Source organism: Zingiber officinale, chromosome 5A (assembly GCF_018446385.1).
Source record: "Zingiber officinale cultivar Zhangliang chromosome 5A, Zo_v1.1, whole genome shotgun sequence".
Classification (NCBI taxonomy): domain Eukaryota; kingdom Viridiplantae; phylum Streptophyta; class Magnoliopsida; order Zingiberales; family Zingiberaceae; genus Zingiber; species Zingiber officinale.
In genome coordinates, this window is record NC_055994.1 from 116,714,947 (window position 1) to 116,742,322 (window position 27,376).

The window sequence follows — 27,376 nt, forward strand, 5'->3', positions numbered from 1 at the left end:
TGTAGAAGTTCCAGAGTGAACCCAAATGAAAATCCTAATAGTGAAGTTGGGCAGGTGGAGGTCCTAGCAATAAGCTTGGGAAATATGATCTTGTCTTTAGGCAAGGAGACGGGATGACCTCAGAAATAAACTACGTGGAACGAGAAGGGAATTAAATTGGAATGTTGTACAAATCACGACTTAAACATAAAGAAATACATATTCTTATCCAATAATAAATGGATAAATCAAAACCATGTGATGAATCAAATTTTTAGTAAACACAGAAAGACATCTACAGAAATTCGAAAGTGTATCAAATGGATGCCTCTCCAAGTAATACTTTGTTAAACCAACAAAAACACTTCATGTACAACAACTATTTATTTTCTCAAATTATTTTCAAGGTAAACCAGCATTCAAGTAAATGGCGAGGCAACTGGGCCAGAAAGAGAGTCTGATCTCTTTATGCTTCCCATGCCACAGATAATACAACCTGGAGTAGAAAGAGCAGAGAACTTTGAGCTACAAAGGTCGCAAATGTCGTGTCCAATGGTTGAGAGGCGGCTGAGTGTAGCAGCACAAAACTGAGAGGGGTCTTCAAAAGGATCAATGGATTTGTTGGACAAGCCTCTTTGTATGCACATTTCAATCAGACCCCTCAGTTCTTCTTGCTTGCTTGGTGGTGCCTTGGAGAGGAGGAGATCAAGCATTTGTTTAGCGTAGGCATAGTTCTGAACTTCCATATTTCTTTTAATTGCTGTTCTTATGCAGTTTATGCGATGTTTTGCCTGGAGGGGCAGGGAGGCAAGATGTCGAGAGAGTCTAGCCATTTCATCTTTTGCACTAAGTGCTCCAGGTCCTTGGACTTTTTGGAGCCTAGCAATTTCCTGAATTAAAAAAATCAAGTGAATCTGGATTCCCACGGTAACTTGTATATATAATTAATGAATTGCTGTTTCCGATTTGACAGATTGTTTTTTTTCTCAATGTCTACATCCAAAAATGATTTATTGATATATGACAACCTAGCTTCATGAAATCCTCAGATATTTGGTATATAGGGAATTTTTTAACAGCCTGAGTTTAATTTTCATGCTACAAAATTGTTCTAGGGTCACATTGTCATAGAAATTTTAAATTCCCAAAATCAATATTATGTTGGAAAGTTGTCCTAAAGCAACCTAACTTCACCATATTCTGAGAATTTACAACATTTCAAAGTTGTTTTGCATATGAAAACAGTTTGTGAAGTACCACAAAATAAAAGTGCAGTTTCATTCTTCATTTATCATGGATTTTAATAATTTGAGCAATAAACTAAAAGAATGATATCCACAAAATTATACGCCAACAATATTCTGTGTGTCACGTGCCATCTTAGATGAAAGCTAACAATATAAAAATTAGCAAACTGCATAGTACCTGTAATATCGCCACTGCAATTTTATACTGAGCACAAATAGTTGCTTGTGCTTTAATATCCGATCCACGTGACTGATCCTTGGCAAGAGCCAAGAAAGCTTCATCCAAGCAAGATAAGGCATCTGAAAGTTGATTTTGCTCAAGGTGAGCAAGGCCTGTCTTGAAACATACTGAAGCGGCAGCACCACGAGGGACCTGTAATTCTGAATTAGTACATATGGATCAAAAGGAAAAGCAAACCTATTTTTCCAAAGTCTAGTATCATTTAGATTCTTACTTGGCCAGGGCGCACAGCAGTAGGTTGGGAAGGTGGAGTTTTAGTTGCATCGAGTCCAGAATTGGACCCTTCAAGATAACTAAGATCGACTGGTGCAGAGGTTGGTACCCGAGGAGGAAAATTCTGGGCCTGTGGAGGAACTCCCCCACCAGGAAGGTCAATTGATTCGATTGGTGTGGCAGATTGCTGAGAAACTTGGGTCTGTTGTAATACTTGTGGTGGTACCCCACCATCTGGAAGCCCAATATCAGCCGTTACATTCTGACCTAAAGCTACTCTGTTCCTATCCATGACTTGAGGATTTTGATCAACTCTTGGCAAGTATGATCCTGGTGGAGCCAGCGAAGCTGCAACTTGTAGTGATGAAATTGTATTTTTGAAGAAGTCTTCTGGAATAGGTCCAGCTGTCACTCCCATACCCATAACTGTCAAGTTAGGCTGTGTTGTTTGTGTTGGTAATGCATCAGTGCCAAACATGTCAACAGCAGTTTTTGGTACATTTGAATTATTATCAGAGCTTGGCTCAGGTGAAGTAGACGAAAAATCTTGCGATGGTCCAGATAATGGTTTGGCCCTCATAGAAGGGACCAAACCTAACTGTTTCGTAGCTTCCTTGAGCTTGTTGACATCAACTGTAGGTGCAGCAGGCTTATCACGGATTCTTATATGAATCTTTTTAGTTTTTGCTGTTGCCTCATCTTCATCGCTACTACCACCATCAACAACACCATACAAGGATTTCTTGAACTCTTCCTCTGCCTTTGACTGCTCGTCAGCAGCAGTAGCACCAGTCAATTGTTTGGTCAGATTATCAACCATAGGATCATTCTTAGATTCACCAACCAGATTTGTGTTCTGTTTCATTTGGGACTCAAATGAGATTGTAGAGTTGTTTACACCACTTACTGCAGATAGAACTTTCACAAGACTCTTATCATTGGCTTCAACCACATTACCTCTTCCCCTGATCACGCCCAAATAAACACCAATATGATCTGCAATTATGGCAGGGATGCCAGCTTCACTGGTTCTCATGTACGGCATAACCTCACCTGCCAGTTCCCACTGTGGTATATCCTTCATATTGACTGGTGTTTTGATATCCCAGTTTCCTCCACCCCACTCAGGTCCTTTGGGTACCATACTTTCAGCAGCAAAATTAGCAAAGATACCCTGTGTCCACCCAGTTGAACGGACTCTTAAAATTCTTTCACAAGCTCGCCTTAGCTCTGAATCAATAGCAGCTTCTTCTAGTTTTTGCGCAAGGTGACGCATGGCACTTGGATTCAGGTGGCATACAAAAAGATCTAGCATGCTTTCATAATCTCCAATAACCTCAAAGGTCTCTTTTGCACTGTCAAACTGACCATACCTGGTTGCATGATGTGCTAAAGTGTCATACAGAATAAAAACAAACAACAGCTGGTGCAGCTAACTCCAGGGAATTAATTGACAAGGCAATACAAAACAAGGGATTCACAACTAAGCAACAATGTCATGAAATTCTTCAGTTAGCAAATCTTCAACATAGTTAATGCATTTTTAGCTTGGTTACTAATTCATTTATTTGCACCTCACCCAAAGCAACAGCACTGGAATGTGAAGTTTATTGATGTTGGTTTGGGTCCTTATGGCATTTATGCATGTGGAACTGAGGTAAATATTCCAGTTGATTCACCATCAAAAATAATATTGAAGTAGGCACTTATTTTTGAGTCCCTTTTATCATGTGCATAGAATGTGTTTAGTTTTATATCGTATAACTAATTAGGTTGCTTTTCATAGTGTTAAAGAATTCAAGAAACTTGTGTTTTCTATGCAACTCTCTCACTCCTGATGCACTGACATTTAACTCTCTTAATTCACTAGTTTCACCTTCTCCCTTCATCGTTGTTTGCTGTTTTCAAGTATAAATATTCATAGATACTCTGTCTAATGGCATCAACAGCGGATGCCATTAAGAGGATAGGAATAGCCCTATCCAGTTGGTGCTACAAAGCAGAGTGCAAGAAACAACCATGTCTCAGATGCCATATCAAGTGTAAAAAAACATCAAGAAGCCAGGTATTCAAAATATCTGGGGTGGTGATCTTATTCTACCATTTAGCTCAACAAAAACCTAAGTAATGCTCATAAGGTAAATAACATGTCACGCAAAGAATATATCCAGTGGAAAACAGCAAGAAGCCTTCTCCATCCACATTACCAATTCAGTGAGCAAATCACTTCCTAGCATAATCACACCACAGCTGCACTACCTAATTTATAATAACTAAAAAATATAACACTAACAAGCCCTTTTCATCCTCTTCCAATTCATCAAACCAATAGCAAGTTCACCCAAGAGGTCAAGTAGACCTTGTCGGCCAACTCCTCACTCAATAAAGTTGACTGAAGACTGATAAAACTTAAAAAACGTACACAAAAGACCTCCATGGAAAAAGTTAATCAAGTGGAGCAATTTGTGGACTGTGGAACCTATTAATTAGCACTGAGATAATTTAGCAAAGTAAAAAAAATATACAAATGCCAAGTTGTTTGAGTCCTCCATAATAATGTTTTTAATTTACATTTTATAGTAAAGCGTCTCCCCCTTACTTTATGTTTAGAGTAGAAAATGGTCATTATGTTGGTTTTTCTTTTGCATTAAACTATCGTAGATAGTTTTAAATAGCCTTACAGTTGGTATTCTAGAAATCATAGGGTGCCATTTAAGGAGATACAATGAAAAAATAGCATCTGCATGACAGGAAAGGGAGATGAAACTGATGTAGCTATGCAGATCCATCAGTTTCTGAAATTAAGGTTTCCCCTCTGGGAAGTGAGTTTCAGATAATTCTGGGTGAAATGTATTGTTTTTTTCTTTTACTTTTACAGAAAACATAAGCATAATCATATTGGTTATGCTTTTTCAACTTACTATAATGGATGATAGAAAGGACAAATTTTAAAGATGAAAGTTTCTAGAGACTGTAAGTTGCAGAATTTGAAAAATGGAAAGATATTAATTTTCCTAGATTAAGTAGAGAAGATATGCACTACTTCAATCTTCAATTTGTATTTTACAATTTACGCAGATACATGTGCTAATGTTTAATTGGCGTAAAAACAAGTATTTCATCATACATGTACATCCGCATGCAACTACAGATATGCACACATATAGATGCAGCACTAAATATTTAGATGTAGTATCAACTCTAAATATCAGTTATTGAATAAGCATAAGAGCCCAAAGCTGAAACGTGCAAAGAAATTATATATTAACCACACAGAAAAACTCACCAGAATCTCAACCCTTAAGTCAGAGCTTAAATGGGAGCAAAGACAAAAGCATAGTAGTCAAAATTGAAATCCAAACCATAGGATTTTGCAAATCCAATTGACTTAAACAACCTAGATCCCAAATAGGATTGACTTGGGCTATAATTTGATCTACAATCCAATCCTAGGTCTACCTATCGTCTTTATGTAAGAACATGGTCCCAAAAACATTAATTAGAATATATTTACATTCAATTAGACATTTTAGCAATTATTATTTATTATAGCTAATCACTTTTTCATGTCATATTACTTGAGATAGTTTTTAATAATGTAATTAGATGAATCTTTTTCAATTAATTTTATATCATCCATCTAATACTTACCATTCATCGTACAGAAATTGTTGGATGAAACACTTGTATTTTTTTTTCATATATATGCAATTTGAATAATTTTATTTATACCTCGTGATGAAGTATGAGCTTGAAATATTCATATCAATACTATATATTGAAAATCAAGATGTAATAAATTATAAATATCAAATATAGTTTTAAAGTGATCTTATGACCCTACACTTCAATCCTACAATCTAAAGCTATGGACATCTTCTCATTCCAAGATAGGATCTTAATTCTGACAACCCTGGATGGAAGCTAAACCACGGGCATTGGGTGGAGGTTTAGCAATCCTTTTTCCTTGGATGGATGCCATTGCTACGAAATAAGAACATAGGAGCTGAATGAATTAAGGACAGCTATTTCACACGTTACAGAGGACACTAAGCAATTGAAAAACGAAGAACTTATTACGTATGCCTTTTTAACCTGAGAAAATCAACTCCTAGATGGGGAAGAAATCAGGCTTGGTTAACTTAGGGTAAGAAATCTAGTTAGGTTGACTATGTTTCATCCTGTCTTATTCCAATTAAAAAGTTTAAATTAAGTTCTCGACTCGGTTAGGACATTTTTAAGATAGATATATAAAAAATGTAAGAACGTAAACAGATTAAATTATCAAATACCTATCAAATATTAAAAGTATCCTGCATCAATTAAAGTTGTAAAAGTAAAATCTAGAATTAGCACAAAAATTTATCTGCAGTAAAATAATTGAAGAAAAAACTGGTGAGCTTTGATGTGATCGACATACTTAATACAAGCATATCCCAACTGCCGAAACCGATGGAATAGATAAGAAGTGGGAGGGCACTGAGGATAATCTCTCGATCTAAGAAATTCATCCTTCAGAACTGACAGCGCAGTAGAAAAGCGGAGAGCTTTGGTTGCATAGCTACTACGCAGCTCCTATTGTATAATGAAAGTATTAGATGCAATAGCTTATACAGAAAAGTTGAATCACAAACAATAAAAAGAGGATACCTGTGTAAACTGGGGACCTGCTTGGGATAAAGAAACGGCAAGATCACCACAGACAGGAGAGCCTTTAGCCAAAATATCCAGGGACCTTGGAGTAATACGCAAACTGTCAAACCTGCAAAATCATGCAACCAACAAAATAAGCAAGTATAATCCGCATTAAGAATGGTTAGAGCATTGTAGACCAAGCACATATCCCATTTTCAAACAAACAAATCTGAATAAATTTGACAACACAGATAATTTTGTTTACTTGAATAACAATTTATAAAGCATAGAAGAGACACCTTGTGGATATTTGATATAAGACCTCAGCAAGATCAAGCTTCTGCTCAAAGTGTTGTTGCATGGTAGCAAATCCAATTAGAAGGGGCTCAAGTAGCCCTACAAGACAACTACGTATTTCAACACCCTTTTTCTGCCTAGGATTTATCTCTGTAGGATTTACGAGCAGTATGCGATCATTCAGAGCACCAATTAAGACTGCATCAACATGAAAAAAGTAAGTAACAGAGAAAAAAGCGGGAACAATTAGAAATGCAAAACTTCCATTGTAAGGATTGCAATAGTATTAGGGCATTTTAGCAAAACACTAAAATATGAAATCAAAGATTCATGAGAGTTGCAGCTGGCATCTTTCTGTAGTATTTATAAGAAACTTTTGACACTATCTTTGCCAAACCCAAGCCTCAATGAGAAAGGTGGAGTTACAGTAGGAGGCAACAACCAACACAAAATTATGCTTAAAAAAATCTCATGGATATGGATCACAATCATAATTGTCGTAAGATAAGATTGTTACTGTTAAGAATGTCAATATAAATTGGTTAGTTTTCGAACTGTTCGAGTTTTGGGGTTTTGGGGGATAAGCAGTTAGCCAATCAATTTAAACAGTTCAAAAAATAGTGCCAAATGTGAAAGTTAATGGGGGAAGATGTGGCCCCAAACAGTTCAACACACAACTGTTTTTTCCTCAATAACCTAATGAACTGCATATAGACTTTGCAGTTTTAACAAATGTTAGTCAATTAAAAAAGACTACCTAGTCAAATTTTCCACTTAAATTAACATCAGTTATCCATAGAAGAATATAGATCATTGTCAAAAGTAGTTCTGAAATCAATTTAAACACACAAAACAAGGAAAGGAACCATGTCAAAAACATAAAACAATTTTAGCACAAAGTCCAGAAAACAAATTTTTGGAGTTAATCCATAAAATGATAATTTAGCAAATCCATGTTGGTTTCAGTTTCTATGTTATATTCCTAATTTCCTCCAAAAAAAGCTAATTATTTATAATTTATGCAATTCCATTAATGAATTTATTGCTTTCCAAAATCTTACGTTGTTAAAAAGCTGGTTTAGTTGGTTTTTGGGGAATTAATTTTGAACCCTATGTTCAGGTATCAAGTTAACTTTCATTTGACTCAAGTTTGGCTAAATTTGGAGTCCAACTTGTTAAGTTTGGGTTGAACCAAATTTGAAAGTCTAGATGAATTTTATTTTCAAGTCAGGAGTTTATTTTTGTTAGCCAATCACTTCAGCTCTTTCTCATCTCATGTGTACACCAATCTTAGCCGAACTCTTCCCCTAGGTTCTCACCATCGCCTTCTCCCGATGGGCAAATAAAAGCTGTCCATTCTACCGAGGGGCAAATAAAAGCTGACCATGAAAACTCACCTATATCGCAGTATAAACTTCCCTGGAGGAAGAGGAAGCAATTCCCAAGCGTCATTCAAGTCAAAAGCATCCAACCCGTCTCTTATAGTTTACTTCCACTCTAAAAGAACCTATTGGACATTCCTAGAAATTGACTTCAGGGATAAAGAAAATAAAAAGGCATAGTAGTTATGTGATTTGAAGTGTAGAATATAATCTAAGTGGATATGCAGTACAGCACTTTCAAATATCTTTATCAAATCATAGAAGGATCCATGACAAAAACTAGTAATTAAAGATCTAAAGAGCCTTGAGGACACGTCAGAGAATTTCATCTCACAGTCATCAATTGTACACTTATAAGAGAGGCTAGTAAAACAATGAATCCTCAGTAGCAAAAAATGTGGAAAGTTCCATTGGAGAGTTTGGAAAGGACAATGGAACAAGAACAAGGAGAACTTCCTGCACTAACTTTGATAGAGATAATGTAAAGGGAAAGAAGCAAGTTGGCTCAAAAAATGTCATACTAAAAGAGATAAAATCTTAATGCAACTCAAAAGAGTAACAACAGCAATCTTATTTGACGCCAGAATAACAAATAAAACTACACTTGATGAACCATGCTAATAACTCATCACAACCAAGAATTCCAAGATATAGAAACTAAGTACATCTAAAGGGCCTTGTAGGAAAAAATATATAACATCTTATAAAAAGAAGATAATGAAGGGAATTTAACCACGAAGAGTAGATGATAGCTTACAATTGATAAGATAACATGTAGTGAAAAGGGAAAAGCCACTAAAAGAAGGGGGAGCATACATATGCAAAAGTAAAGTCGGACCAGTCCTAATGAGATGTTGATTATATTTGGTGCAATTGATCTCTGGTCTATGTTGGCCAGGTTGACTAGTTTGATTTGACTCGAGTTGAGTTTGGATGTTTGATCAATATGTTTGTTGACTTGTTGATGAGAGTGAGACGTCAAGTAAAAAGAGAGTTTGTTGACGAGGAAAATTGTTGGTGCAATCGACCTCAGGTTAGGTTGACCAAGATTGATTTGAATGTATATGGCCAAGAGAAAAGTTAAATAGGTCAAGTATGACCAGATACTTATTAATGAAGAAGTCCAAGTGGGTCACGATTGACTGAACACTTGGCATTCGGAAGTTCAACAGAGAGTCGGCAAGAAAAAAGTCCAAATGAGTGACGATTGACCAGACACTTGGCGATTGAAAGTCGAACAAGGAGTTAACATGAAAGACGAAGTCCAAGTAGGTCATGAGCAGCCAGACACTTGGCGGTTGAAAGTCCGACATGGCGTTAACATGAAAGACGAAGCCCAAGTGGTCATGGAGGCCTGGATATTTAGAATGAGATGTGAAATTCAAGTAGATCAAGATCGCTCGAACACTTGGCAATGAGGGAAGTTCTAACAAGTCATGAAGGATCGAATGTTAGGTACAGAAATGAAATCCTAACCGATCATGGAGGGCCAGTTGTTAAACATGAGAAAGGAAGTCTAAACAAGTCAAAGAGGACATAATGTTTGGTAGTGGTGAAGTCCTAACAAGTCAAAGTTGATCGGATGCTAGACGGTGGTTAAGTCTTGGCAGATCAAGGTTAATCGGACAAGTTCCAACAAGTCAAGATTGACCCAATGCTAAAGAAAGTCCTACTGAGTTGAGGTCAAACTAAATACTAGGGAAGGTGAGAATTCAACTTTGGTAAGATTGACATAGAGATATTAGTCAATTGTTAGTCAGTAGCAATCGACTGATGAACCCCTTATGGGAGTTTGTTGTAGATCAGTCAACTACTAAATTTGAACAATCGATTGATGGTGCTATTGCAGCAAATAGAATATTTAGAACTCGATTGATGTCAATCAATGGATTGCTGGAGTCAATGTTGTCAAAATCGCGAGTCGGAACGTAGAATCGCACGATTCTACGCGTTTTTGGTGGCCTTCCGCGTTGCGTGCCCAGGCGGAAGCGGAATCGGGTGGAATCGTGCAGAATCGTGTGGAAGCGTAGCGGAAATCGTAGACTCGTAAGAGTCCAGCGATCGATCAAACACGGGTCCAAGAAACCCTAACTTTCCTAAGTCGCGTCGCGAGCCATCGTCGCCGCAACTGCTGTGCTTCGTTCTTCTTCAGCAACCATCGTCTCCTTCACGTACGCGTCTGTCTCCTCCTCCCTGTGCGTCCGGTGTGCGTCGACCGGCACTGTGACTGACTTCGATTAAAGGTACGCCACCATCCGCCTCTGTCCCTTCTCCATCTATCTCATCTGTGGGTCTCTGTTCTTTACTTCTTTGGCCGTCTCTGTCCCGTCTGCATCTCTGAAGGTTGTTGGCCACGTCTGTGGTTCGCGAGCTGCTGTTGCAGAGTTGCAGTGTCGTTGGTGAAGCTGAAGCTGCGTGGTGGTGTTCTTGCTCTTCTTTAATTTCACGAAAATGAGTAGAGAAGCTAGTGTTGGTGGGTCTGGTGAAGCAAGCTCCAATAGTGGTGCAGCCACTCCAAGCGTAGCTTCCACAACTGGTGGAACTTCAGATTCCAAAAGATTGGCAGTGAATGCTCCTGGAAATAGATCTGATCCAGGTTGGAAACATGGAATTGCAGTTGATGAAAATCCAAAGAAAGTGCAATGCAAATACTGTCAAAAGGTGATAAATGGAGGGATTTATAGACTCAAGCATCATTTGGCAGGAACACAAAAGGATGTTGGAGCATGCAAGGCTGTTAGTGATGATGTAAGGAAGGAAATGTGGAAAATTGTATCCTCATTGCAAGAAAATTTAATAAAGAGGGCAAAGGAGATTGAAGGAAGATCAAGTGATTCAAGTCCTCTTGGCCAATATGAAGATGAGGAGGTGGAGGGTGCAAAAAGACAAAGGCGAGAAATTGCAAAGAATCCTGCTGATCTATTCAAGAAAAGGGGTGTGAGTAGTCAAACTACCATCAATGGCATTTTCAAGAAGAATTTGAGGGAGGAAGCTTGCCAAGGGATTGCCTCTTTTTTCTACAATAATGCTATACCTTTTCATGTGGCAAAAAGTGATGAATTCAAGAAGATGCTAGACTTGGTTGCAAGACATGGTATTGGCTTTAAGCCTCCATCCTACCATGAGATTAGAGTCAAGTATTTGAAACAACAAGTTGATTGCACCAAAGAAGTTATAGAGCAGCACAAAGCATTTTGGAAGAAAATGGGATGCACAATTATGACTGATGGGTGGACAGATAAGAGGAGGAGGACTATATTAAACTTCTTGGTTAATAGTCCTATGGGAACCATTTTTTTGAAGTCAATTGATGCATCTGATATATCTAAAACAGCTGACAAGATTTTCATGTTGATGGATGAAATTGTTGAAGAAGTTGGTGAAGAGAATGTAGTGCAAATTGTCACAGACAATGCAGCAAACTACAAAGCAGCTGGGAGATGTTGATGGGGAAGAGAAAGAGGCTATATTGGACGCCTTGTGCAGCTTATTGCATCGATTTAATGTTGGAGGATTTTGAAAAAAAGATACCAATACATAAAGAGACAATTGCACGAGGTAAAAAGATCACAACTTACATCTATTCAAGGACTGCGCTTATTTCTCTATTGCATCAGTTTACCAAAGAAAAGGATTTGATTAGACCAGCCACTACCCGTTTTGCCACATCTTACTTGACTTTGGGTTGCTTGAATGACAATAAGGGAGCATTGATTAGAATGTTTACATCCAAAGAATGGAAATCTAGTCAATTTGCAAAGACTAAAGATGGAAAGGTTATTGAAAATGTGGTAATGGATAAGGACTTCTGGAAAAGCATTATTACATGCTTGAGGAGTGCTTATCCTTTGATCAAAGTCCTTCGTTTGGTAGACTCAGATGAGAAGCCTGCCATGGGGTTCATTTATGAGGAAATGGACAGGGCCAAAGAAAAGATACAAGCTGCCTTTAATGGTATTAAGAAAAGGTAACTTAGTTTATTACTAATTATTAAATACTCGTATAAATTTATAATTTCTTGGAAACTAATTCAAATTTTTTCTCACTCTTTAGTTACTTGCCTCTATGGGAAATTATAGATGGAAGATGGGATAATCAACTACATCGGCCTTTGCATGCTGCGGGCTATTACCTTAACCCTCAATTTCATTACAGTCCTAATTTTAAAGCTGACTTTGAAGTGAAAAGAGGAATATATGATTGTCTACAAAGGATGGTTGAAAGTATGGAAGAAGTAAAGAAGATTGATGCTCAACTGGAAGACTTCAAATATCGAAAGAAATTCTTTGGTAGTGCAGTAGCCACTTGTGGAATTGAAACCAAAACTCCAGCACAATGGTGGGAATCATATGGTTATGAACATCCTGAGTTGCAAAAGTTTGCTATTCGTGTTTTGAGCTTGACATGCAGCTCATCTGGCTGTGAGAGGAATTGGAGTGCATTTGAGATGGTATTGCATTTCATTCTTGAATGAAATTACCTAGTTGTATGTGATTATATGAGTATGTGTTAATTGATTTTGTTATTAGTTAGGTCCACACTAAGAGAAGAAATCGTTTGAAGGCAAAAACGATGAATGACGTAGTCTTTGTGATGGCTAATTCAAAATTAGCCAAGAAGAAGGAATTGAGGAAAGTCAATGACTATAGCATTGATGACCTAGCTTCTGATGATGATTGGATTGTGGATGATAGTGAAAATTTAGATTTGGATGCTTCAAATGAAGATTTGGTTCCAGTTGAAGAAGGACCTAGTAGTGGAGCACCTCATGATGATTTGGAGCTGCCTAGTTATGATGATGATGAAGTTGAAGAAGGTGGAGATGCCATGGAGGATGCTGGAGATGAAGAACACATGGAGGATGATTATGAATTCATGAATTTATGAAGCTTAGAACTTGACTATTATTTTTCATGTTGTAGACTTATATGTTATCTAAAATTTGTGACTTATGACTTATTTTATGTGTGGATTGTAGAAGACCTTATAAATGTTTAGTTTAATCAAATGTTTAATGTGTTTTTGAGGTTATTAATCTTATCTATGTTATTTTCAATGAGTATATATATGTTTATATATAATTTTACATTTTGGTAGAAACTTACGATTCGTATTACGATACTACGAGTTTACGATTCTACAACTCCCTTCCGTTTCAACGTAGAATCTCGATTTTGACAACCTTGGCTGGAGTGGAATAGTTGACTATTGTCACTATTGCAGCAAACAGAATGTCTTTATCAGTCGACTATTCATGGGCATCAATCAATTGTTGCTACTGTTGAAGTAAACAAAATGTTAACTTACACTCGACTGATTGGAACCAATCAATTGATGAATAGTAATCGACTATTGTGGTTAAAGTTGAGTTGGAAAGAGTCATTCTATAGGAGCAAAGCAATCAACTGATGGCGATATCGATCAATTATTAGGCAGAAATCAGCCTTGACAGCCTCGACTTGAAGGCTATAAAAGGAGGATTTTCTGGGAATATTTCGACACCAATTCTTGAAGACATTAAAGGTTACTACTGCATTTCACACCTTCAAAAAGCAATCCAATGCAACCAAACAACGAACAAAGCAAAGATCACTTGTGTAAATTGTTATTTACATTGTATTTCATTTTTCATCTTTATCTTTATATTTTGTTTGTGTTCCGTATAAGAGGTTTCTCCGCCTTTGAAAAATGTTCGAGAAGAAAATTAGTGAAGTATCACTAGGACTAGGCCATGGAGTAGGAGTCGGGGATTCTGAACCATGTAAATTGGTTTGTCATGCATGTGTTTTACATTGTGTTTTATTTCTATATTTTCTGCTATGTGTTAACACATTGTAGACAAGCACGATGATCAAGAACCAAGAAAGAATCGCAAATCACTATTTACGCCCCCTAGCAACACTATCTGTCTCATCCCAACAGATTCTTCTATCTTATTACATCATTCTGCTAAGGTGTGTAAAAACATGAAGATTGATGAGAATACCTTACCCAATAAGAACACTTAAAAGGAGTAGGAGAGAGAAGTCTTCCTTAGCATTATCACTACATAAAACCTTGATACAAATGCCAAGCTTATTTTTAATTTCAATATAAAATTAAACATAAAAAAACACCAAAAATATTCTTTTATTAGAAAACAACTAAGTCATCGATGAATAATCATTGATAAAGGTCGCAAATTATTTCAATCCAAAAGTATAACAGACACAACATAGGCCCTGGATATTTGAATGAATAAGAACATCCTGTACAAAACCACATTTATGATCACTTCTAAAGAAAAAGGACTTGGTATCTTTACCGAACTTGCAAGACTCACAATCAAGGGATTGAAGACGTACTTGCAAGACTCACAATCAAGGGATTGAAGACTAGATGAACTAGGAAACATTTGTTTCAAATGGTAAAAAGCAAGATAACTAAGCTGGTTGTTAATCTGGAGGATAAATGTAGCTAAAAGGGCTGAAGATAATGAGTAAAGTCCAGAAGACAACTCTAGTATATTCAAGAATCTCGACCATTAGAGTAATGAGGTGCTCACACGGACTTTAGACTATGAAACATACTCGAATAGCAGTGGCTGAGGAAGCATAATTCTTTTTCATTCAAGTTTTTTGCGGAAATGATTAAGACCCCAAAAATGGTAGGACAAGTCACACAATTAGAGGCATTGAAGAAGTGTCAAAGAAATCCAAAATTCAAAATGGTGCACTGTTCATTGAATCAAGCATGGCTGAAAGAAAATAATGGGATGTCTAGATTTTGGTTGAAATGTTCACTGGATCGAGCATGGACCAAGAAAAGAATGGAATGTCTAGATTTAGCTAATAATTTCTTAGGGATGAATTTACTAGGTGCTTGGGATGGCTAAATTTGTTATGCTTGAGATTGGTCTTAAATGCTATCCAACCCAAGGAATGATGCAAAGGACAGACAATGCAATGGCTAAGAGCTCAGGGCAACATAGAGGATCAACACTGAGGGTAACAGCAAAGGGAGATAATTCCTCTTAGCGAATGAAGGTGATTAGCACAGAAGTGATGCAAGAAATAGCTAACAAAATCAAGGAGACCTGATAAAGAAAGGAGAAGTTGTCAAAGGAATCAAGGGACCCCCCGAGAGCAGTGGAAAAAACTTCACTAACAGAATAAAGGAGAAGACTAGGTCGATTAGCTTCAACATATAGAGGGCTGCATGTTTGGAAGTATGAAGGTGGATTTGGTCCTACCGGCTCTAGAGTTTTGAAGAGATCTTGTGCAAAGGACATCAACAACATCGCACAACACAATGAGAAAGAAACTACGGCAGCAGCTTACAAGGGTATCAACTTTGATACCATGAAGGGAGAATTGTTCCAACATATACCCCTAAGTAGCTCTCTCTTTACATATATATATGTTGTTAACAAACAAGAATTTTTATTACACGTACACACTCACAGCTTTTACATATAGTCAATAACATATGTTGTTAAGCTTAATACTAGCTTTACTATATTTGTTATGTCAATAGAGCATAATTTTTGAAGTTTGATATTGATAATTAATACGGAGTTATTAGTGAATGAAATAGGAAAGTTAATGTAAATGGTTAATATATAAATATAGCTATTCTCCTTTGTCTATTGAGCTCTTCACAAGCTATTCATTCATATATTTTTTTGTTTTTTTTGTTAATGCACACCTATTGGGCATAATTATGCTCAAACCCAAGATTTGCAACCTGAAACAAGTCCTTAGCTCCCTTATAGTTGTCGATGTTGTATTGTGACTCAAAGATAACCTAGATGGTTCCAGTTTTTTCATTTCTTGTTGATTGAATTTATCTCTTGCGCTACGTGGATGTTGTAATCTTTCTAATAAGTGAACCTTCTTTTTATTTTCCTTGAGTTGATTTTTGGCTTAATTTAAAGTGGTGAAAATAATTTACACTTCTAAAAATGTCAGAATCTATTTAATATTGCCTTTGTGAAGCTTAATTGTTAAAACTTTGTTTATATGGTGTGATTTATATGGTACAGCAAGCTTGAATTCGTATTCAATCATGTGTATAATTATTTTTACTTGCAAATCATTGGTGTGAAAACAGGTTGCCTCCACAACATATAGGGGAAACTATCAATTTTTTTAAAAAAAAAAAAGTCATCAAATTTTGTTAATTATAGAAATTACTCTGCAACTCCAAGGGTGGCATTTATCCTTCATAGGAAAGTTCCTCTTGGAGCATTACATTCTAATAATAACCAGACTTACGGCTTTGTCAAATCAGTTCACTCTAAATTTGAGGGCATAAACTAGATCAATAAAGCAGATATGAACTTTTATGGAAAGGTATTAGCATCACTTGTCATATAAGTTACCAACCAGTACTCTTCTGCCATTCAAACTATCTTACCCTAAGGTTAAGTAATTCTAAAGCTGTTTTCACCAAAATAACAGAAAGTAAAACATCAACCAATGGAACTAAATAAGAACAAATCTCTTGCAATCAATCCATTTTAAAGTAGGGAAAACTTTGTGTTCAAAAATGAATTTTGTATGCTCTACACGCTTATCTTCTGTACACACTATAGTTTTGACTGTTTTAATGTGCAATCTAAGAGAAGATGGATAAAATTGCCTAATAACTAAACAAGACTGAAAAAAATTGTTATGTACCTACAAATTCAAACAACTCACCAGAATAAGGCATACTAATTGAAATAATAGTTCGGACTTTGCTATCCCATCCGAGAACGCTAACTGCAGTAGTGCTTGAAAAGAGAAGTGCTGGACCAACCCATAGAAGGGACCGGAAGTAGAATGATGTTAAGGTACTAACAAAACCTAAAGAATGTAGATAATAAATACCAAGTTCAAAGATAATGAAGGCTTCGGATTAAAAGGATATTGATGGAAATCCTCTATCAAATTTGGCTGAACTGCTAGATAGAATATCCAGATCAGCCGAACAGATTAGAACTCTATGACTAGTTAGTATTCCAGCAACTTGACCTCTAAGAGTTTCTTGCCAGTGAACCTGCACAAGCAAAATAGAGAGGTAAGAAAGAAACTTGAAATATCAGTGTCAAAGAAAAAATGGTGGAATTATTTATAATTGTGTTTCATAGAAGAACTAAGAACCAAATTTTAAGAAATAACAAGATTTAGCGACTCCTAACCAAGGTTTACAGTCATGAACCATGCCGGCCATATCAAAGTTTCAATCTTTAACTAGAATGATACTTTGACTAGAATGATACAATTTTGATACTCTTTCATATCATCTCTATACGATTGCACTCGTATTTACTTTTAAGTACACCAATCAAAAAACTCATTTCCATTAATATTTGAGAGTAATAGGTAATAAATTATTACAACAATCTTGATCATTTTGTTTATAGAGTTATCAACATCAATATCTTATATAATCTTCTCTTTCAATAAACAAATTATATATATTTTTAGTTTACTTTTTACTCATTTTTCTTTTTTGGATTGAAAGCAGAACACTATTTCTAGTTGTTTCCTTTGTAGGAAGGAGGAATGCATTAGCTAACGGAAGAAAAAGCTTCATGTGTATAAGATGTGCATTATACATTGAGAAAGTAGACCTGTATCAAATTTATATTCATGTAAATTAATAAATCAACAACAATAACCTAGCCTTATCCCACTAGGTGTAATCGATTATATAGATCCTTCTATCCTTCTATGCCGTTGAACTTTATCTGCTTGTATATCATCATTTATATTTAAATAAATTTTTTCTTATTTTATTAATGCAAACTAAATCTTTTTTTATCTTCTTATTTCTCATTTGATGTGCACATTTATCATAGTTTCATATCACCTGAGTATCTATTAATCATCTACGTATATATCTGTACCATCTTAAATGTGTCTTCCAAAGTTGGTCCTCAATAAATGCAACCCTGACTTTCTTTTTAATATTTTTCATTTCTTATCTTGTTCATCCTTATATCTCCACACATCCACCTTAATGTCTTAATCTCTACAACTCTCATCTTCTGCTCATATGCTCAAGTCATAGCCCAACATTCAGTTCCATATAATATAACAGGTCTAATCGTCATTTTATAAAATTTTATTCTTAGAGGTATTTTATAATCACAAATATAGTTCGTCAGAACAAACGTGGAACAGCCAGAACGAGCGTTTCGACACGGGGACAACTCACGTCGTTCCAAAGTTCCAATGAATAACGTGGATTGCTTTGGGACACCGTTCTTAGATGTTATAACAACAAAAGAACGGAACCAACATCTTGATTAATTTGGATTCCAAGTTTTTTACCGTTTTGTTTAATCTAACTTTGCTTTTGATTCAATCTTTCAATGTTTTGTCTATATTAGAAAAAAAATAGCATCACATCACGTCTTTTTTTTAAGTTCGCTAATAATGCATGACTGCATGAGTACCCATCAGATCAATTAATTGAGCATCTACCATAAATTTGAGCATATGAATTTGTTAGCTCACTGCCATCAATTCCTTCATTTAATTAATTCATTGATTCTATCATTTCCATCATATTCGCAAACAAGATTAGTTTTTTTAATTTGTTCAATAGTTCTATTAATTGAACATCTACCATAAATTTAAGCATATGCATCTTCTGGCTCACGTTCATTAGCTCCTTAGTTTGATTAATTGATTTCTTTTATCATTTCCATCATATTCGCAAACAAGTTAATTTTTCATCTAGTTCTATTAATTGAGCATCTATCATAAATTTGAGCATATACATCTTTTGGCTCACATTCATCAACTCCTTAGCTTGATTAATTGATTTCTCTATCATATTCGCAAACAAGGTAATTTTTCATCTAGTTCTATTAATTGAGCATCCACCACAAATTCGAGCATATGCATCTTTTGGCTCAAGTTCATCAGCTCACTTTGATTAGTTGATTTCTTCTATCATTTCCATCATGTTCGCAAATAAGGTAATTTTTCATCCAGTTCTATTGATTGAGCATCTAACATAAATTTGAGCATACGCATCTTTTGGCTCATGGTCATCGGCTCCTTCGTTTAATTAATTTATTTCTTCCATCATTTCCATCGTATTCGCAAAAAGATACATTTTCTAATTTTTTGGTTTAATATACTAATTTATTAAGAATGCTTCATTTTTATGTGATTCAACATATGTTCTCATTATCATGATTTTTATCATTATCATTAAGTCAAAATTATATATTATTATTTATTTAGAATGAAACCATGGTATTCATTGACTTAGAAAAAGCTTATAATAGAGTCCCAAGAGAAATTATATGGAGAATTTTAGAAAAGAGAGGTGTTAGCGTAACATATATTGAACTAATTAAGGATATGTATGAGGATGTAACGACCAGAGTAAAGACTTCAGGCGGAGTAACTGAAGCATTTCCAATAAAGATAGGGTTACATCAAGGATCAGCCCTAAGTCCCTATCTTTTTACACTAATTATGGATGAACTCACTGCGCACATTCAAAACACAGTACCGTGGTGCATGTTGTTTGCAGATGATATTATTTTGATAGATGAGACACGCGAAGGAGTAAATGCTAAACTAGAATCTTGGAGGGAAACACTAGAAGGGAAAGGTTTTAAGCTTAGTAGATTAAAGACAGAATATATGGAATTTAAATTTAGCAATATTAGAAGTAATGAAACAATTGTTAAGATAGGAGAGGACGAGTTGTTGTAACAGAAAATTTTAAATATTTAGGATCATTTTTACAAAAGGATGGAGAGATTGAGAGATATCTTATATAGAATACAAACGAGATAGTTGAAATGAAGGAGAGCGTTAGGTGTTGATCGTAAAGTACTTCTAAAACTAGTTTTATAAAGTTTTACAAAATAACGGTTAGATCTGCTATGTTATATGGAGTGAATGTTGGGCTATGACTTGAGCACATAAGCGTAAGATGAGAGTTAGAGAGATGAGGATGTACGAAGATGGGAAAAATAAGGAATGAGAGCATTAGAGAAAGTCGGAGTTGCGTCTATTGAGGAAAACTAGGAAGACACGTTTAAGATGGTACGGACATGTACTTAGACGACCAATAAATGCTCCAGTTAGACGATGTGAAACTATGATAAACATGCATATCAAACGAGGAAGAGGAAGACCAAAAAAGACTTGGTTAGCAACAATAAAACAAGATAAAATTTATTTAAATATAGATGATGATATAATAGGAGATAGAGCTCAATGGCGTGAAAGGATTCATACAGCCGACCCCACCTAGTGGGAAAAGGCTTGGTTGTTGTTGTTGTATTTAGAATGAAACCAAACTCTAATATTGGTAATTATAAAACAATACGATGCTAATTTTGTGAAAAAGTTATAACTAAAAGAATTACAAGATAAAAACAGTATATTGCATATGTTACTGTAAATATCGAGACATGTCACAAAGCTCCTATTGAAATATCATCGATGTTACAAAAACATCTTCAAGACTCCAAGGCAAGTAGAAGTTTTAATGCAAAGAAAAAAAACAAATAGTCTTAGATTCAATTACATAAAACATGTGCATATGAAAAAAAGGGCAACCCGATGCACGAAGCTCCCGCCATGCGGGGTCCCGGGAAAGGATCCATTGTACGCAGCCTTACCTTGCTTTTTGCAAGAGACTATTTCTAGAATTCGAACCCGTGATCTTTTGATCACATAGCAACAACTTTACCGTTGCGCCAAGGCTCCCCTTCAACATGTGCATATGAAGAAATAGAAAATTGAGAATTACAAAAAAAACATCAAACAAAGTCATAAAACAAGTCATTGAAGAGAAGATGTATAATCGTTATGGTCAATAATATTTTCAATTCGTGTCTATATATCTTATCAATTTAATGTACTTAACTACTCTAAATTTTATAATCGTAGGAATTTCTATTCTTCGTCTTTGAAAAAAGAAAGGATGTCTCGAAGCTTTAAGTGTAAGAGAGGATTCTCGATTACCATAAAAAGGAATCGACCCTTTTATGTTTCCCACGAAACATAAGAGTATCAAAAACTGGTTTGGTGCTGAAAAAGTAAAAGATATTGACAAGGCAATATCAAAATGGTTCATATGTAATGTTATTCCATTTAATGCAGCAGATAGTGGTTCATACTATCAATACATGATAAACACCATTGCTAAGGCTAGAACAAGAATAAAAGGTCCTACATGATGCCAAATTGATAGTGCTTATTTACAAGAGGAGGTGGATGAGATAAATGGATATTTAAGCACTTTAAAATCAAAATGGCCAAAGTATAAATGCACAATAATGTGTGATAGTTGGAGCACAAGCATCCAATCATAAATTTTATGATATATTGTGATTGCAACATGGTATTTCATAATTCTATTAATTACACCAACAAAGCAAAGAATTTTATTTTATCTTTGTTAGATAAAATTATAGATGAAATCGGAGAGGAAAATATTGTGCATGTAGCCATAGACAGCGAAGGTGCAAATAAGGTCGTTGTACCAAATTGATGATAGAAATGCAACATTTGTTTTTGTCTCCTTATGCAGCACATTGTATCGATCTCATGCAAGAAGACATTGGCAAGATATAAAAAAGTGTGTTGAGAAAGCCAAGCAAATAACGAACTTCGTATAATAGTGATAAAGTCGTGAATTTGATGAAAACATTTACAAATGAAGGTGAATTATTACGACCAAGAATAACCAGATTTGCGAGCAAGTTTATTTCAATTAAAAGTTTTGTTCGACATTCTTCAAATTTAAAAAGAATGTGCACTGATTGGGAAGCATACAATAACACAAGCAAAAGAAGGAAAGAAGCAGAAAAAATTACAAACATCATAATGGATGGAAGATTTTGGAAGAGGGCTCCTAATATTTATGTTACAACTGAACCATTAGTAAAAGTTTGGAAATTAGTTGACCATGATAAAAACCAACAATATCAATTATCTACGAAGCAATGGATAGAATGAAAAAAAAGGTAGATCCGCTACTTAATGACCCCCCTAGTGTCGGCCCCACGAATATGGAGGGAAGTAAATACGATACACAGGCGTTAAGCGCATAGTAAGGTAAACCCTAGGTCATCAGTTCCTGAGAATAGACCCCTGGCCATTACGCCAGTAATGTTATGTGCTCACCGTCTACGCTACACCCTGTGGGCCAAAAAAAATAATAATAAAAGATAATACCAGAGATTGACAATCATATTAGAATATTATTGATGGTAAAATCAATTACACCAGCATCTATATGTCGCAGGTAACAAATTTGTTTGTCATCAAAATCATTTACAAATTCCTTATTTCTAATTTCTTATTACGTTATTGATATTTCAGCATATTTCCTAAATCCGTTACTTCAATATTCTTGAACTTGTGTTTATAATATGATGAAGTTAAACAAGGATTAAAGATTGTAATCAAGAGATTGCAACAAAACTTAAATGCACAAGCTTCAGCGATTGTGAAGTAATTTTTTTATGTTCCTATATTTTTTTCCAAACATAAATAATAATTATTTATTTTTTCTTATATTTTTCAGATTAATTTTTCGCATACCAGATAGGTAAATTGGGTCTCCACTAGCAAAAATGGCAATTAAAAAAATTCTTCCACATTTTTAATTTAAATTTTATAAATATTTAGAATTAAAAAAATATATATGATATTGATTTGTTTGTATTAGCTGAATGGTGGAGCGATTATGGTGAACATGCCCCACACCTTCGAAAAATTGCAATAAAAGTTCTAAATCAAACATACTCATCTTCAAGATGTGAAAGAAATTGGAGTACATAATCTCTTATGCACACAAAACTTCAAAATCTCTTGGCTATTAAAAAGTTGCACAAATTAATCTACAATTTGCGTCTTAGGGTACGAAACATGATGCATAAAAAAGATGATTTTTACGGCCCGATAGACCTCAATCACATTTTTCATGATGATGACATGTTAAATGAATGGACAAGAGATAATGAACCACCAATTTTAGAAGATGATGATTTGGCATGGTTAGATCAAGCACTTCAAGCATCAAATGCTGAAGAACACAACACAACTATAAGGGTTCAAAGTCATTCAAGAAAGAAGAATAATGTAGAAAAGTTAACACCATTGAAAGGAAAAGAAGTTTTATCAAATAGTGAAGATAGTGATGGATCATGGTTAACAAAGTGAACATCATGGTCATCAAAGTCATCAAGATGATCAACATGACACGCACAAGGTCATGAAAATTATTATGCAGCACAAGATACTAATCATGGGTACGGCCTGGGATGGAGGGAAAACATCACTTTTATATTTCGATGATAAAAACATTCAATTGGATCTTCACGATAATATATGAATGTTGAAGAACATATGAAATATTTGCTTTTGAGAGGGAACCAATGAATTATAGTAAAAGATGATTACGGATAAAGAAATTATCTCAAGATATTAGGCATGGTCCAATTGGATATCAATAAGGTAAATATAGATAGTATGGTAGCAATCAACCCAGAGAAGATTCATTTGATAGATCATCTAATTATTCACCATCTTATACAAGTGGAATTAGACATCATGGATTTGAGGGTAATTTGACATCTCTTGGGAGCAATATTGGACATCATGATCGTGATCGTGAATCGTCAAATGCTACTGCCAGTTCTATTGGGTATTAAGGTTTTAGATATTATAATCGTTGTGATGAAACATTATTACAAAGTCAGTCATCTAATTCTGAGCATCTTTCATAAACTCAATCAAATGAATATCCATATGAACGATTTAATGTTAATTTATATCAATGCCCATATATTGGAGATCAATTTAATCAACATGATACTCAAGAAGAATAGAATGAAAATTTGATTCCTCCACATCATTCTTCATGGTATTAGCTCTAATAAGGTATAATTTTCATTGTATTTTTCTTATTATGTTATATTATTGTATGATAATTATGAACTGATATATTGTTTTTATGTCTTCATGTATTTTATTGTCATATTAGTAATGTAATTTATACATTTATTTATTTTTTTTTACTAAATCTCTATTTTTATTTTTTTTTATAAATTTGTGCCACGACTGTTCCATTAAATGATATCGGAACCGGAATAGTAGTGTCCACGACAACCGCCACGACCGTTCTAGCGAACCATGATCACAAAAAACACCGCTCTCCTTCATTTCAACTATCCTGCTTGTATTATATATAAGACATTTCTCAATCCTTCTATCCTTTTGTAAAAAAAATCCTAATTACTTAGAGATATCAGTTAGACAACTCGTCATCTCTTATTTTAACAATTGTCTAATTACGTCTAATATTACTAAATTTAAATTCCATATATTCTATTTTTACTCAACTAAACTTGAATTCAAGTTTAGCATGTACTCTTTCATGTGTCTTATCTACTAAAATAATATTATCTGCAAACAAGTACCGCGGTACCTGAATGTGTTCAGTGAGTTCGTCGATAATAATTGTAAAAAAATAGGAACTTAGAGTTGACTTTTGATGTAACCCTATTCTTATGGGAAACACTTCGGTTAATGCATCCGAAATTTTCTCTTGTCATTATATCCTCGTATATATCCTTAATTAATTCAATATACGTTATGCTAATACCTCTTTTATTCTAGAATTCTCCATATAATTTTTCTTTGAACTCTATCATAAATTTTTTCTAGATCAATGAACACGATGTATAAGTCTGATACTTTTCAATTAGTTGTATGAGAAAATGTATAGCTTCTATTCTCGACCTTCCAAGCATAAATTCAAATTAATTTTCGGTCATTAAGGTCTCTTCCTCACTCTTAATGTTTCATGATATGACTCATTAGTTTCATACTCTTACAGTTTACACAATTTAGTACGTCTCCGTTATTTTTATATAAGGAAGCTAGAATACTTACCTTACACTAATCAGGCATATTTTTTGTTTTCAATATCAAGTGGAATAACTTTGTAAGTCATTCAATACCTTATTTTTCAAGATACTTTCATATCTCTATCAAAATATCATCGAGTCCAACTAATTTTCCATTTTGCATCGTATTTAAAGCTTGTTCTACTTCTGAAGTTTGAATTCTACTATAAAAATTTAAATTTGACCTACTTAAGTTGTTTACCTAAACCTTTATTAAAAAGTTAATAAAAATATCAATTTGATCGCTCTTTTATTTCCTCATCATTTAATAGTATTGTACTCTATTCATCTTTAATATATCTTATTTAGATAAGATCTCTTATCTTCCTCTCTCGCTTTAGCTATTTTATAAATATCTCTTTCTCCTTTTGTATCCAATTTTCAATATAAGCATTAATGAGTTTTATTTTTTGCTTTATTTATTGTTTTCTTAACATCTTTCTTGACTATTGTATACTTTTTAAAGTTTTCCTCATTCTTACAAGTGTATAATGTCTTATAGGCTGTTTATTTTTTCTTCACTTTCTCAAATACTTTCTCATTCCACCACTAAGATTCTTTACTTGGTGGTGCACGTCTCGTCGACTCACCGAGTACGCTCTTGCTACTATTGATTGCAAAATATCTTATTGTAATCTTTTACATATAAAATTAAAAAGAATCAATTCTTTTTTCAAAATTCAACTACTCTACCAAACATTGTTGTCTATTTGTCTAATTATCGTTGTCATTTAACAAGATACAAGTATCAATATTTATTTATTTATTTTGCATCATCTTTATATCAAAATAAAGCTAAATTAGTATAATTATATCATCTTTGCTAAGCAATAATGCGATCTTAAAAATAAATTAACCATATAAAAGAATTATTTCCTTAAAGAAGACAATATTTAAATCTTTGGTCCAAACTTCAACATAAATAGCTTTAAAATGTAAGGATATCCCATAGAACAATTTATACAATTTTTCATTGGTTATTTGTAAAACATAATCTTTTTGTGTTGGAAACATCATTTGATTCATTGCATTCAGTATCCTATGATTGGGAACATTAACAAAGATAGAGGAAAAGCTTTGGTTCCGGTATGAGCCAGCTAAAAATATCAAAAGTGAGCATCTATCAAAAAATGTACTAAACTTTCTTCACTATAAGAATTATTACTATATTCTATTTTTCTTTCAATTAAAATTCTCATTTCTATTTAATTTCAATGTTTGTCATTATTTAAGCTGAATCATACTGATTATGAGGCTTTAGGGATCTCTAATTGGGATCTAGTTGAGTCATTTTAGTAGATTTTATTGTCAAGGTCAAGTCGGTTCAAATTGAGTATAATTCAGACTTGACTTGATTAACTTAGGATCAAACACGATAACTCTCTTCTCATGATGGCTCTTTCTCGCTGTCTGTCTTATCACACTGATCCTTGCATGGAATGCCCATGCTCTCTCTCTCTTCATCTCCCTTGCGACACCAGAGCGAATCGAGCAGCAGCGATCATCTCTCTCATTCCCAATCTCACTGTCTCTCCTTCCCACACTTCTCCTTCAGTGCCTTGTGTTGGTATTGATCCATTACACATCTCGCTAGGAGAGCCGAATGAAAAATCTCACCTGTGTCAACCAGCACAGCATAAGATTTTAATCTGTGCTTTGACTCACATAACTTAAGTATTTGGTAGTTTTCCTGATGAAACAATAGGAGATCTCTTTGCCTAAGCATAAGGAAGAAAAGCACGAGAGAGCACAAAATACAGGGGAATTAAATTCAATAACAAAAAAGATCTCAAATAATAGCTTTGCACAATTACATACACTTCTACAATCTGATTGAAATAAAATAGGTTGAATTATGAAAAGGACATAGTAAATTTGTTCTAATTAAAAAATAATAATAGAATAATAAGCAAATAAGGACATGGTCAATATCTGGAAACCATCTAACTCTTTGAATCAGTTTATTATGAATGATATTCCACCATGACCAGGAACTCAAGTCCCACAAGTTTAGTAATCCAATGTGAATGCAAAAATTGAATTATGGAGAAATGTCATTTCCATATTCCTAGTCATCTTCATCTTTGGTCATCCCTTCTAAAGAACAATATGATTTAGAAAAATGCTTTGAGATAAATGAATCGTTTGTGCATTTTGTGATGAAGTTATTTTAGAAAACTATATTTGCATATCAGAAATTGCTTCAATTTTTGCCTTTGGACAATCAACCACAAAAGCACATGTTGAAATCTCAAGCATAGACAGTTGTGAACACTATTGATGGAATTATCAAATAGTCATGGATTGGTGATGCCTTGTAGGAAAATCAAACAAACATAGATGATGCTCCAAAATCTCCTATTAAGATTTCACAAGTCATCATAAATAATTTGTTGAACAAAAGGTGGTTCAGATGCAGGTAATATTCCTAATCCATTACGGTTAATTATTTGCCTTCTTT

At 34.5% G+C, this 27,376-nt stretch overlaps 1 protein-coding gene and 1 pseudogene across 1 annotated transcript in view; one reads left to right on the plus strand and one right to left on the minus strand.

The window, feature by feature from the left end:
• Positions 1-223: 223 nt before the first annotated feature.
• Positions 224-27,376, minus strand: part of LOC121981456 — a 57,687-nt gene continuing 30,534 nt past the window's right edge. Inside the window, exons 17-24 of the mRNA XM_042533985.1 lie at positions 16,887-17,015; positions 16,676-16,793; positions 6,615-6,810; positions 6,331-6,442; positions 6,101-6,255; positions 1,682-3,053; positions 1,405-1,599; positions 224-869 (exon numbers count right to left, since the gene is read on the minus strand). Of these exons, the coding sequence (XP_042389919.1) occupies positions 399-869; positions 1,405-1,599; positions 1,682-3,053; positions 6,101-6,255; positions 6,331-6,442; positions 6,615-6,810; positions 16,676-16,793; positions 16,887-17,015 (2,748 nt within the window). The 3' untranslated portion in view covers positions 224-398. The remainder of the gene's footprint in view (positions 870-1,404; positions 1,600-1,681; positions 3,054-6,100; positions 6,256-6,330; positions 6,443-6,614; positions 6,811-16,675; positions 16,794-16,886; positions 17,016-27,376) is intronic.
• Positions 10,411-13,005, plus strand: LOC121981457 (annotated as a pseudogene).